The sequence below is a fragment of the Rousettus aegyptiacus genome, unplaced genomic scaffold (genome assembly GCF_014176215.1).
Source record: "Rousettus aegyptiacus isolate mRouAeg1 unplaced genomic scaffold, mRouAeg1.p scaffold_m13_p_6, whole genome shotgun sequence".
In the NCBI taxonomy this organism is placed as follows: domain Eukaryota; kingdom Metazoa; phylum Chordata; class Mammalia; order Chiroptera; family Pteropodidae; genus Rousettus; species Rousettus aegyptiacus.
Genome location: NW_023416309.1, coordinates 10,079,617 through 10,092,846, shown reverse-complemented (window position 1 = coordinate 10,092,846; position 13,230 = coordinate 10,079,617). Strand labels below are relative to the sequence as shown.

Here is a 13,230-nt window from a genome sequence, read left to right as displayed (position 1 = left end):
CCTTAGACACTTTCAATCCGGCATTTGCGTGGTCGACCTCGAGGTGCGGCCACGCCCCACGCCGGGGTCCTTCCGTACGCATTGATATGATTGGCCGGCGAAGAGTGGCTCTCTTTTCCTCCTTGGCTGCTTGAGGGCCTTCTGCCATCATGGTGAGTCTCCACGTACTCGTGCAGTCATCTGCTGCATATCCGAGCCATCCTTTGTCCCCCGGTCTTGTCGTTTGTGGTACCGATGCGCGAAACCTGGTTGCTCATCTCTGGCCGTGTCTGACAGAGGCCGGTTTCCGAGGCTCCCGGAGCCGCCGGCGGGGCGTCCCGACTGCGCTGCGGATCCGGACATGCCGTGTTTCGGAGTCGAAGGCCTGGGGACGGAGGGAGCGGCTGCTGAGTTTGTTGGCTTCGGGAAGCCTAATGGTTGGGGTGGAATGGAGTGAAACACGTCGCAGTTGCAGTCGCAACTTGGGATAGGCGGTTTGCAGGTGATGGCAGCCTAAAAGGTGAAGAGGGTGCCAGCAACGCCCGGGCGAGTTGCAGTAAATGAAACCATTCTCACGTGTAAGCTAGAATGTTGTCAGCTGACTGAATCTTCTTGTTGGACAGTGGGGAAACTGAGGCCCTGGAAAGAGGCTTACCTTGTAACTAGTTAGCTCCGTCATTCGAAAGGTTCACTAGTGTTTAATTGAAATCTAGCAACCAGTAGCGACCATGCCATGAAAGCCTCCCCTTCAATTTTTTGATGACATTTTATTTTCTTCAGTGTAAACATGGTAAATTGCTCGCATTACTTAGTAATGTGTAAGAGAGCTATTGGGCCATTCAGAAAGAATACTGTTTTATGAGCTGTAGAGTTGGTAATTCAAGAAGGGTAGTTCTCTTGCAGTTAGTGCAACGTTTGTGTCAAATTTGTGCAGGGGCTGTAAACAGTGCTGTAACATTTATGTGAGTCGCAATTTTGCTCAAGAAGTGGTTCTTATGGGGGGCGATTTTTCCCCCAAAGGGGACAGTTGGTAAAGCCTAATGACATTTTTGGTTAAAACTGGGTCGTGGGGGTACTACCAGCATCTAGTGGTTAGAAGCCAAGGTTTCTATTAAATGACATAATTTAAATACTTAGGACAGTTTCCATAACAGTTCTCTGGATCAAGAGGTAAGCACTGCTCAGAGGTTGAGGAACAATGGTCCAGAGTGATTCCTATAACAGTGAAGTAAGATTTACACAAAGCTGTTGACTGCATTTTCTTGGTAATGAGTTTGTGTGAGATGTGTCTTGAGGGTGAGGAGGAGATGGGACTTTGTGCCTTTTTTCTTTATATTGAAGCTTTCTTGCTACTACTAGTCCATGTGATTCTTGAATGTTTGAAATGTGGCTCCTCCTGGAGCTTAAGAATTGGCATTTCATACATTATTCACATGGTTAGTGGCTTCTAATTTGGGCAGTGCACTTCTAGATTTTGGAAAATCACAGCAAGGTGAAGAAAAAGTTGAGTAGTTTTATTAACTTGTGTGTTATATTTTCAGAATGACACAGTAACTATCCGGACCAGGAAGTTCATGACCAATAGGCTACTTCAACGGAAACAAATGGTAAGACAGAGGAGTACATCCAGGTTTGATTAATTGTTCTTTGCTTTTAAAGATGTTTCGTTTTAATAAATACTAAACTAGATACTTCTTTTTAGGTCATTGATGTCCTTCATCCTGGAAAGGCAACAGTACCTAAGACAGAAATTCGGGAAAAACTAGCCAAAATGTACAAGACCACACCAGATGTTATCTTTGTATTTGGATTCCGAACCCATTTTGGTGGTGGCAAGACAACCGGCTTTGGCATGATTTATGATTCCTTGGACTATGCAAAGAAAAATGAACCCAAACATAGACTTGCAAGAGTAGGTATCCTCATTTTGTTCATCAGTTGCTAAAGAGTTTCAAAAGCATTGTATTGTAGGTGCAGTGGAATGAGCTAGAGCAAGCAGTCTGGGGAGGGACAACATAATAGACCTAAAGAACTCTTGAAGAGAAAAGGTTCTTTGATAAAGGCTCAGGTAGAGTATCGGGGCTCAGAAGTGGGGTCTGTAGCATTTAAGGAGGTGGCATCTGAGCAGGGTTTAGAAGGTCAGATAAAGTAGTATTAGTGGAGATAGGAGCTGGAAGTAGGGATGAGTTTAGAATCGTAGGTTGGCACCAAATAAAGTAAGATTCTTATTACTAAAGATCTGAGTTTGGACTTAACTCTGAAAGGTAGCCAGGAACCATGAAAGTTTTTTGATACTTCCTGAGTACCGGGCACTAGAATGAACCACAGCAGTTGGCTGGACAAGTTTCCTAGCTTAAAATCTAGGTAGTAAACTAGCAAATGGATCGTAACTTTGAAGTACTTATGTTTGTTTCCTTTTAGCCCCTTCTCTCTGTTATTAGGTAAATCTTTCTATAGAAGAGCTGTAAGTGAAGTCTTGGTGATGTGGTAGATGCTGCATTCTTTAAATTGAGTAGTTTGGGAGGCCTTGCTGAGGAAGAGACATTGTAACTGAGATCCTTGTAAAGATTTGGAAACAGTCTTCTAGGCAACAGGAATATTAGCAAGTGCAAAAGTAGACAGTGAAAATTAGTAGATTATAACAAGTCTCCAATAGGGTGGGGGGAAAGAACTCTTGGTAAAGGCTTTTCTTTCAGCTGGGAGTGATTGAGATGAAATGGAAGAGACCCTGAAGGGAAGCCGAAACGGGGATCTTTTGAGCTGTATGTTCAAGGCTGGACAGTAGTCTTCTAATTTTAGCATTCAGGGAGCATTAAGTGGATATTTGTTTCCGGTGCTGTTGTTCTATACATAGTTTCTTAATTTAATGATCTTTTCTGTTTCAAACAAATAATACTAAGTGTACTTGAAAAGTTTTGATTTGGGAAGCTGCATGTCTTGAGCTCCAGCCTGGTTTATTTCCTTGCCAGATTAGTGTGTGATGATAAGTTGATGTTTATAAGTCATCTCTCTATATCTCTTTTTCCTTTAGCATGGCCTTTATGAGAAGAAAAAGACCTCAAGAAAACAGCGAAAGGAACGCAAGAACAGAATGAAGAAAGTTAGAGGGACTGCGAAGGCCACTGTTGGTGCTGGCAAAAAGGTATATTTCATCAAGGAAAATACAGACATGTGAACTACAGGTCTTTAGTTTTTAGAAAGTAGGAGTTTTATTTTTTTAATAACCTTTCTTAATGTTTCTTTTCCCCCCCACTTCTTCTGGATTACAGAAGGTAACGTGTTTTGAGAAGCCACGTAATGTAGTATCTTAACACCTCAGTAGAGTAGCTTCTCCCACAGTAGCTTTGCCACAGCTCACAGATTAGCACAACACGGGCCACATCGGTTCAGTGATCCTGGTGGGTGTCTCGCAAGCTCAATCAGGAATAATTCTCATTTTACTGCTAATTGGCATGGACTTGAAGGGGGAGCAGATCTAGTTCCCTGAGACATAACTTACTTTAAAGTGGACACCTGGTTTAAGAAGCAGTAGAATCAGTGTGGCCCATGTTTTCCTGGCATGCTGGAGAGGCAGCTGGTATGAACTCTAGATTGCTTTCCTCTCCAGTTAGCCAAGACTTAAATGATTTTAATGATAAGCAGCTTTTTACCAGCTTTGCCTATCTAATTGCAAATAATTGAATGGAATTAAGGTGTTGGGTTGTTAAATTAACAAATAATCAAGTGTTCTGTGAATTTTTTTTTTTTTTTTTTTGCCTTTTCCCTCTACTTTCTTGGATTTCTTGTTCATCAGAAATGAAGTATCTAGCAGGTACTGAGATTGTGAGCACGATGTGGGGATGCATCACCTTCACTGAGTTTGCTTTGATGCTTTGCATGTTGGCATTTGAACGACAGAATTCTATAGTATGGTCTAGTATAACACCACTGCTATGTATTAAAGTAGTATATTATGAACAAAGGAGAGAAACTTTTAATCACACTTTGTAAGCTCAAAAATGCATGTTACATTATGAAGTGACCCAGTGGAGGAAGGTGGATACCCTATTAAGTAGGCACTTTTTAACAACACTTGTGAAATGCTGTGTCCCAGAGTTATATACCCAGCAAATGGCTTTAGTTAATAAGGGTCCAGTTATAAGCAGTCTTTCCCTTGGGGACCTTGGGGACCTTGGGGACCTTGGAGACTGGTTGATTCTATGGCAGCTATAGTAATAAACTGATCCAGGCAGTCTGACAAAACCTCTATCCTGGGATCATCCACTCTAAGCCACCTTTTACTAACTCCTCTACTATTCTATTGTTTTTTATTGATCTCCAACTTCACCTGATGTTTTTTAATTGAAAAATTTCCAACATAATTGTGTGTTCACATCAAAGCCTTTGATAAATGTTTTCCCCACAAATATTTGGTCAGAATGGTCCACTACCCATTTGAAATACAATTTTGCATATTTAAGCAGCCTAAACCAGTAATGTGCAAGTAAAGTGGGTTGAATCTGGGCTGGGGTAGTAGGATTTTGAAATAGTGGTGGTCACTGTCGCTGTGTGCTTCCTTTAACTATGTCTCTGTGCCAGGCCAGTCAGTACACCTGGTTGGTACACCTGCCCAGAATTCTAATCAGACTGACTTCCCAATGCCATGGGGTTATAATAACAGACAAACCACCTAAAGAAATACCTGCTTAGAGCCACTCTCCGTTTGTGAGGCTTATACCTGTTGACAGAAGTCCTAGAGGTTACAAAAAAAATCAATGTTTGTCTTATTTAGTTCTGATGGATATTTAACATTTTCTTTATTTAGCTGTTGAGTGTCATGTATTAATACTCAGTGGTGACAAGTGCAGAGGGGCTACCTGTGGGGCACCTGAGCCATCACTATTCCTATTTCAGTTGCACTGATGCATTTCATTAGCACTGCTCTGAAAAGGTGTCTGGAAAATGAATGCGTAAAGGAGCACACATATTTTTTTTGTCTCAAAAAGAGTTAAGCATATTAGTGTTCCTTTTATTTCAGCTTTTGCTAAGATATTTGATCCACCTTTTGGGTGCAATAAGGTATTTTAAATTGGGAATATATAGTCATATTTGAAGAACTGTTGAAGCATTTTTACTTTAGCTAAATTCTGCCTCTTTTTAAATACCAATTTACACTACTTTTATTGGTTGTGAATGGTGGCTTTTAACATTGAACTGAGACAGGTTTTAAAAGACTTGCTCCATCATTTAGAGCTCTCTCTTTGTGGTTAACTTACTTTAGCTTGGGCTGTCAGTGGTGCTAGTGTGCCCAATGATGCTGGGCAGAGCAGAGGGGCCAAGACTCAGATACACCTATTTCATCATCTATAAGTAGGCAGTGGCTACCTGGGTTGGCACTACCTTGAGCATAATCTCTTCATTGTGAAGTTATATCGCTTTATTTGTATAAGAACCATGGTAATCAGGCAAGGTCGCCTTAAAATTGGTAGAAATAAAAAAATCAGTACGTGTTGAAGTACTCTATACAATTGCAAAGAACAAAAGGATCAACATGAAGGTATTTGATTGCATGCATTTATATGCACATTATTTTGGAGTTTGAAAAGGGACTATTAATGAATATTGTTTCTTTTCCCTCTTCCCTCCTTTCTCCCTTCCCTGCCACTGATTCAGTGAGGTGGAGATTGGACAACAGGTATAATTCAAGCTTTTCATTTAGATCACTAGACTTCTTGGTTTACTGATGGAGTAATTTAAATGTAGAGCATGTGAAATAGATTTAGAAGTAGATTTACAAATGCTCTCAAAAGTTTTAGCCTCTTAAATGCTATTAGTGACATGGTTTTGTTTTTAAAATTTAGTAATATTTAATTTTTCATTCCTAACTTGATGTTTGTTTTATTTCTTGATGCTTACATTGTTATGATTGTTCAAACTTGATACGATTCCTGGTTACTAATGTTTGTCTTGCATGAGTGTCATTAATTTTGGAGTTTGTTGAAGACTTTGAACTTTAATTTTTAAAGTTCAGTTCAGTGGTTGCTAACTAAATTTTTTTTTTTTATTCACAGAAGGAGTAAACATTCGTCAGTGACTCTGGTGATCAGATTTTTCATGAGAGGATTAATAAATAATATCTTTTATGTGTCTGTTTGAAATATATTTGAAGCTTACTGAGAGTGTAATTAGTCTGCTGTTTAGCAGATTTAGATTGCTGCCCAAGGTCATGTGTTCCATTAAGCATTCACTGAAAACTTGGTATGATAGGTGATGTTGGTCCTTTTTAATAGCACAAAGATGTCAGGTATAGAATATGGGAACCATGGGAGCACATAGGACCAGTCTGGATGCTCGTGTTAATATTTACCATTACTGTAGTTTCAGTCTCTGAAAGAGATACTTAAAATCTGAATTCCTTTTAGGTCTTCCATAGAGCCCAACTACTTGTTACTGAAAAGATTATATGCTGGTCTCAATTGAAATTAAAGTTAGGTCACATTTTCATTGTTTATCCTGAATAGAATGTCAGAATTATTTGCATTACAGGTTTATGTTTGTGGGAAAAGTGAGTGCTTTATTATGAGTGGGGAACTTGAAAAAGGTTCTAGTGTAATGAGTATTTGGGTGTGGTAATTGCTTGGTAAATGTGATTATGCATGCTTTTTATGAAACATTGAGGGCTATCTACTGCTTTTTCTTAGGCAGATGCTGATTATCACTTGGCTTTTTCAGGCATTGGGGTTAAGGGCCTGCACTGTATGTAGGTTATTGGTCAGTTGTGTAGCGTTGGGAGATTTGAGGGATTGTTTTAGGGTTATTGAATCAGTTGAGATGCCTTTTGAGAGTATAGAAAATAAGAGTTGGAGAACTTGAGAGAGTGGGATGGGGGGAAAGGCATTAATGGATAAGGACTTTGCACTTGATCTTAGCCAAAAGGCTGAGAAGTGATGGCTTATGGATTTTGAATGCCATTTTCTGTAAAGTTGATTGGTTTATACTTTAGGTGGGTCCATCTGGGGGTGTCAAACTTAGAAATGCTACTAAGAATCTTGGCAGTGGATGAGACGCTCCAGAGAAACCTGGCTGATTGGGTAGGAAAGGGATCCAAGAAAAAGCAAGAATCAGGACAATAAGAAGGCATATCAGGTTTGCAGGAAGGAATGATATTTCGGAGAGGGTGGTGAGAGCCCTCCACTGAAGGAACTACAGACTGTAGGGCAGGAATGTGAATAGACATATGAGAGTGCTAAATCTGCTGGTTGGGGGGCGGGGCGGGGTGAGTGTAGTTGCACCATCTGAGGTTATGCTGATGTGGCATATCGAGTTTGTGAGACCTGTAGCCTGTTCGGTTCCCTTGCTTTAAGCTCTCTTTCTGAGACCAGGAAATACTTGTATGTAGTAAGAGTGGAGGAGTGGGGAATTTAGGCCTGCAAGCTTTACTTTTTACCCAAATGACTAATGGGGGATGTGGAGTATAGGGGATTTGAGGTGAGTGACATGTTTAAATGAGCAGTACAAGGAGGACAGGGCATTCATGTGTGGTGGCAAATGTTGCAGTGAGGGGAATGCAGTTTGCTGTGACTGAGCTTGGGCGTGGGAGCAGAGGACTGGTGAGCAGCATGCAGGGGCAAGACTGAAGGTACTGGGAAAGGTTTTTTTGGGGCTGGCTGTGGGACAGGGCAGCAGGGGTGGGAGGGGTGTGGTCCCAGGAGCTGTTCACATAGTTCAGGAGCTGGCCTAGTGGAAGCAGTGGAGCAGGATTTGAAGAGTAGGAGGTGGTTTTCAGAGTGGGGTACTAGAGACTGGTGGGAAGATAAGAGGGCACAGCAGCTGGAGGCCTGAATGGAGGTGAAGGTGGGCATCAAAGTCACAAAAGGGTGGAGGCCTTTAAAATAGGAATGAACTCAGGACAGTTTGTAGTCATTCAGCCAGTATCTTCTTGGGCATCTTTTCAGGGGAACTGCCTGGGCTGGGATGTTGGAGAAGTCACAAACTGGCAATCTTATTCATAAGCTTTATTAGGCAAGGTTTTTGATATTGGGCAGATTTTACATAAAAATCCAGATTTCTAGCCTCTATCAGAGGAATCAATAGCTGGCCCACGATGGTAGGTTTAGAGGAACCTCAGGATGTGTGTGTGTTCTCCAGTCTACCATAGCTTCTGCCCCTACAGCTATCCTGCCACCCTCATCTGTTCTCTGATCTTGTGTCCCTTCTGTATGCTCCTTCCATCTAGTCTGGCTGAGTATCTGGGTAAGTTACTTGGCCCCCTGAGTGGGTTAACTTCTTTTTAATTTAGAGCTCCCTAGGGTACTTGGTCTTACCTGACCCAGGCTGTTTTGAAGCTCAAATGATGTAGCATCTGTGAGAAGAGTTTGGAAACTGAAGTGCCAAGCATCTGAGACAGGAAGCGGGGACTGCAGGAACTCCCTTTGAATCGTGTACAATTGTGCTATTGCACTTCAGAATTCTTGGAGATTCGTCACTCTTTTGGTACTGACAGTAACCAGACCACACTCTGCTGTCAACAAGCTTTGAAAGGGCCTCCATAAAAATGCAAAGTTGACTGCTAATCTGTGTCAACAGTGAGGGAGGGAGAGCCACGGCACTTCCCTCAACTTGTGCTGGTTGGGGCTGTGGCTTTGTGAGAGTAGAAAGGATCTTTGAAGAGTGGTGAGAAGCCAGAGGTGGTTCTGAATAGGGGGCAGTTCTAAAGAGTCCAGTGAATACTGGTGTGCTTCTTTACAGCTTGGCTTAGAACTTCACCTCTTAAGTTCCATTTGTAGCTGCAGGTACCCAGGTAGGTAGCTTTTAGCAATGCTCTCCTGGCAAGATTATTTTGGGTTCTAGAAGGCAATGTTTTTCGGTTTTTCTTTTTAAGTATTTAAGGCAAAAACTCCAATATTTTATAGTCTTGGAGCTGAAGCAGGTGCTCTTCTAAACTGTAATTGCCTCCTTTAGTCTGCACACTAACCCTAAGGCAAGTCTCACTGGACCCATCTTGGGGAGGGTTTAGAGCAGTTAAGCAGCTCATAGTACTAAGTGGTGGGGCTGTGATTGGAACAGTGGTATGACTAGTCTCCATTGTTAAGCATTTATTTCTTGACTCATTTATTGAGCAGCTGTTTTTGGTGAGCATATAATGTATAAGAATCACGATTTGTCCATCCATGTGCTCAGCAAGGTGTGTGTTGCCAGGGAATTATTGTAAAGTCATTAGATAGCCAACTGACTTCTCCATTTACTGAACTGTTATTCTTGTCCTGGGAGATGGGTAAGAAGCACTCCCTGCCCTCAAAGCTCAGTTTAGCAGCTTACCAAGTCTTTCAAGTCCTGGCTTCTTAAGAAGAAACACTATAAATTGCATTGAAAAGGAATCCAGAGGTGAGAGAATCAATGCAGGGGGCTGCGTCTTGGCTGGCTTCTAAGAGTAACACCAGCTGGGGTAAGACCAGGGTTCCCATTTGGGTCCTTGAAAAATGGAAAAGGACAAAAGAGATGGGAATAGGCAGAATGAGGTAAGACCAGTCATTGTGTTGGGGAAGAGGGGATCAGATTGGATAGCATGGGAGCAGAGTGTTCAGGTAGGCGTTTTGTAATCAGTGAGCTGGAAGGCCCTGAGGTGACTGGAGGCTTCCAGCAGAGTGTGCATATTGCGTTTCTGCTAGATACTCCATTTTTGAAATCCACCAGGTTGTCTGCAAGAGCACAGGAGTGTTACTTGCTTCATTTATGCTGGCAAAGCAGGCTTTCCTGAGTTCTAGTCCACTTCCACTCACCTTTGAACAATCTTGATACCAGGTGTTGCAGAAGATACCCCCATAACAACAAACTGTCCATGGTCTGGTTGGGAGTTATGGTACAAATGAGGTTCTAGTGGGGAATGAGACTGGAGAGGTCAACAGGGAACAGGTCAGGGAGGACTATGTATGCCAGGCTACGGGTTTCTCATTCAATATTTTAGTCATGAAAACATACTGGAGAATTAAGTGTTCAACAATGGATTCAGTGTCCTTGTCACATGCTGAATTCCTCTGCATGGGAGATACTTAGGCTGTTGATTCCTTGTCATGTACATAGTAGAGGGGGCTTGTGCAGGAGGTTAGGGGTTTAGCTTGGCAAAGGACAACGAATCGGGAGACAACTTTGATTCCCACCCAGCCTCCAGCCAGCTATCAATGAATGGGCAAAGGGTTTTCCTTTTCTGGGCTTCCATTTCCCTTTGTCTAGATGAGGTACAAGGGTTAGATGAATGGGTCCCAAACCCGGCATGTGGGGGCTTGTTCAAAACACAAATGCCCAGGCTTTTTGTCCCAATTTCTAGAGTTGCTAGTTTTTGGTGGCACCCAAACATCTGAAGTTTTAACAGCTTCCAGGTGATGCTGTTAATCAGCTAGGTTAAGAGAACTTGCGCTAAAGAGTAAGGTCTTTTCTGCCTTTGAGAATTCTGTGTCTTAGAAGACATGATAATTGGGAAATGAACAGTAACACTACTGCTAATAGTAATGACAATAGTTTTCTATGTGCCAGGTACATGGTATGTGTGTTGTGTAAATTATCTTGTTTATTTTTTATAACTACCTCTATGAAGAAAGTACAGATGAGGTCGAGGCTCAAAGAGGCTAAGGAACTTGGTCAAAATTACAGTTTTTGACATTGTGAAATGTCTGGGGACATTTGTGGAACTCACTAAGGAGCCACAATTTACACTGAGTCTTGATGGGTGCAGAGATTAGCTAAGGCAGTGATTCTCCCAAAGTGGGCTTGAACAGGCAGCATCAGCATCATCTGGGAGCTCATTAAAAATGTAAATTCTAAGGTCCCACCCCAGACCTACTCAGAAACTTGAGGATGAGCCCAGCAATCTTGTTTTTAACAAGTCCCATAGGTGATTATGATACGAGCTGAAGTTTGAGAACCACTGAACTAGGAGAGGGAAAGGAAGACATTCCAGAGGGAACAGTTGTGGAGACCAGGAAGGGCAGTGCCATAGGCCATCCTATCATTACCCTTTGGTGGAATAGAGGTCTGATGAGCCACATAGACTCCCACGAGGGGGCACTGTTGGCACAGACTTGGATCCGGCTTGCTTTGTCCTGGCCGCTCCCGTTGTGGAAGCATGAAAAAAGCCTGATGCCACATCAACTGGAGAGGTCATTCCTTCTCAGAGAAGGTCTAATGGGGGTGATAATCTTGTTTATAGAATTTGGCCCTCTTAGGGAAGCTCAACCTGTATGGCTTCCTGCTGTTCACATGTGCGTGGCAATGTCTGTCCATCTGTGTTGCAGTGTCTCTGCAGATCCTGTACAGACAGCATTCCTCTTGTAGCTGCCCAGCCAAGGGGCTTACAATTTCTTTGGGAGGAAGAATGCTAGAGCTTCAGAGGCCCAATTCTGGTTCAGTGTTCTTCCTTTAGTGCAATGCCTCTGTTAAGTTCTTTGACAATTTTGGGGGCCAGAGTGCTGGGTCACAAGACCTGTTTTCAAGCCTTAGCTCTGCCCCAACGTTATGTACTGCTCTCAGGCAAGTCCCCTTTTTTCTCTGGGACTCAGTTTCCCACTCTTAAGATTAGGGAGTGGCACTGAGAAGGTGGCTTTCAGCATCTTTATCTCCACATGTGAAATGCTGCCCTGGGGAATGGAGACAGACTTGTCCTATTCAAAGAACTCGGATTGCAGGGCAGCTGTAAGCCCTGCTGCAATACATCCATCTCGTATATCCCTAAGTAATCCTTGGCAGGAACTCGGTGCAAGGCAGTAATGTGGAACCTATCAAATTGGATTTAAAAAAAATATACAGATCTTTGGACATCAAGGATTTGCCTCTAGATTTTTATTCTGTATTGCTGGGAGGAAGGAAAGATTTACACCCTGTTCTCAGCTGCGGTGTATTTTTCTTCTGAAAATACATTGCTTCTGAGGGAGGGGCTGCGACAGTTCGAGTGCTTTGGCATTCACCTCATTAATCCAAGGATTGGTGTCCTACACCTCACAGTGACTGCTCACCCAGCTGAGCCCCTCTGCAGTTAGTCTCTGGAATTGTGTTTTCAGAAAGCTGTAGATGTGCGCATCTCTGAGCCAGAGGGGATTCAAGACAGGATATGGTCCAGCCCTCTGCTGGCTCCTACTGTTTGTGATGCTACTCAGTTTAGTTAGAAATTGCCCAACCCGTAGGCAAACACCATCAAGCTGCTGCTCTCCTTGGTGGAGGAGATGTGAAAGAGGATACCTCTTTCCTTCAGGCCTCCTTGCAGAAGGAAAGAAAGCTCTTCAGTTGATCCGACGCTGCCATTTTGCACTGCCTGTTTTTCTTTTTATAGATGAGTCCACTGAGGCACAGAGAGGTCAGGTGACTATTTCCAAGATCCTTAGCTCATCAGTGGTGGGGAGAGCTTCAAGCCTCTTCACCTTGAGCTGGCTCCTCTCCTGATAGCCCATGAGCCATTTGCTACTCAGGTGCCATTTCTTTTTTTTCTGTTTATTTAACATTCCACCCTTAAGTGGTTTCTTCTTCATTTTATTGAGAAATAATTGATGTAACAAAGTTTATATAACAATTGTTTGATATATATAGCTTATTTAACAATTATTTGATATATATATATTTGAGATACACACACAGAGTGAAATGATTACCACAGTAAGTCTAGTTAACATCCATCACTTACAAATTTTCTTTTTTCTTATAATAAGAACTTTAAAGAATTACTTGCTTAGCAACCTGCAAATGTACAACACAGTCTTTTTAACTATAGTCACTGTTCTGTACATTACATCCCCAGAATTTATGTATATTATAACTAGAAGTTTGTCCCTTTTGACCCCCTTTACTCATTTTACCCATCTTCCACCCTCCTTATTTCCCTGACCCTTGCCTTTGGCTACCACCAATCTGTTCTGTTTCTATGAGTTCATGTTTTGTTTTTTTTTATATCCCATGTATAACAGATCATAAAATATTTGTCTTTAACATTTCACTGAGAGTAATGGCTTCAAGGTCCATCCATGTTGTCACAAGTGGCAGGATTTCTTTTTTGTTAATATTTCTGTGTGTGTGTGTGTGTGTACATTTATCCATTCATTCATTTGTGGACATTTAGTTTTTATGTCTTAGCTATTGTAAATAATGCTGCAGTGAACATGGGAGTGCAGATTTCTTTGAGATGGTGATTTCATTTTCTTTGGATATATACCCAAGAGTGGAATTGCTGGATCACATGGTAGTTGTATTTTTAACTTTCTGGGGAACCTCCATATCATTCTCCATAGTGGT

General features: G+C 42.1%; 1 protein-coding gene across 8 annotated transcripts; it reads left to right on the top strand.

Annotated features, from left to right (window-relative positions):
• Positions 1–61: 61 nt before the first annotated feature.
• Positions 62–6,120, top strand: RPS24 (ribosomal protein S24). 8 transcript variants are annotated; one of them, XM_036222925.1, is made up of 8 exons: positions 525–557; positions 1,521–1,586; positions 1,682–1,891; positions 3,011–3,121; positions 3,249–3,251; positions 3,773–3,790; positions 5,632–5,653; positions 6,030–6,120. In XM_036222925.1, exons 1-6 carry the CDS (start codon positions 540–542, stop codon positions 3,776–3,778), a joined length of 414 nt encoding a protein of 137 aa, XP_036078818.1. In that variant the 5' UTR covers positions 525–539; the 3' UTR covers positions 3,779–3,790; positions 5,632–5,653; positions 6,030–6,120. The 8 variants fall into 8 exon arrangements, with proteins under 8 accessions (XP_016014932.1, XP_016014935.1, XP_036078818.1 ...); XM_016159449.2 differs by lacking the exons at positions 525–557; positions 3,773–3,790 and adding an exon at positions 63–152; XM_036222927.1 differs by lacking the exon at positions 3,249–3,251.
• Positions 6,121–13,230: the final 7,110 nt, after the last annotated feature.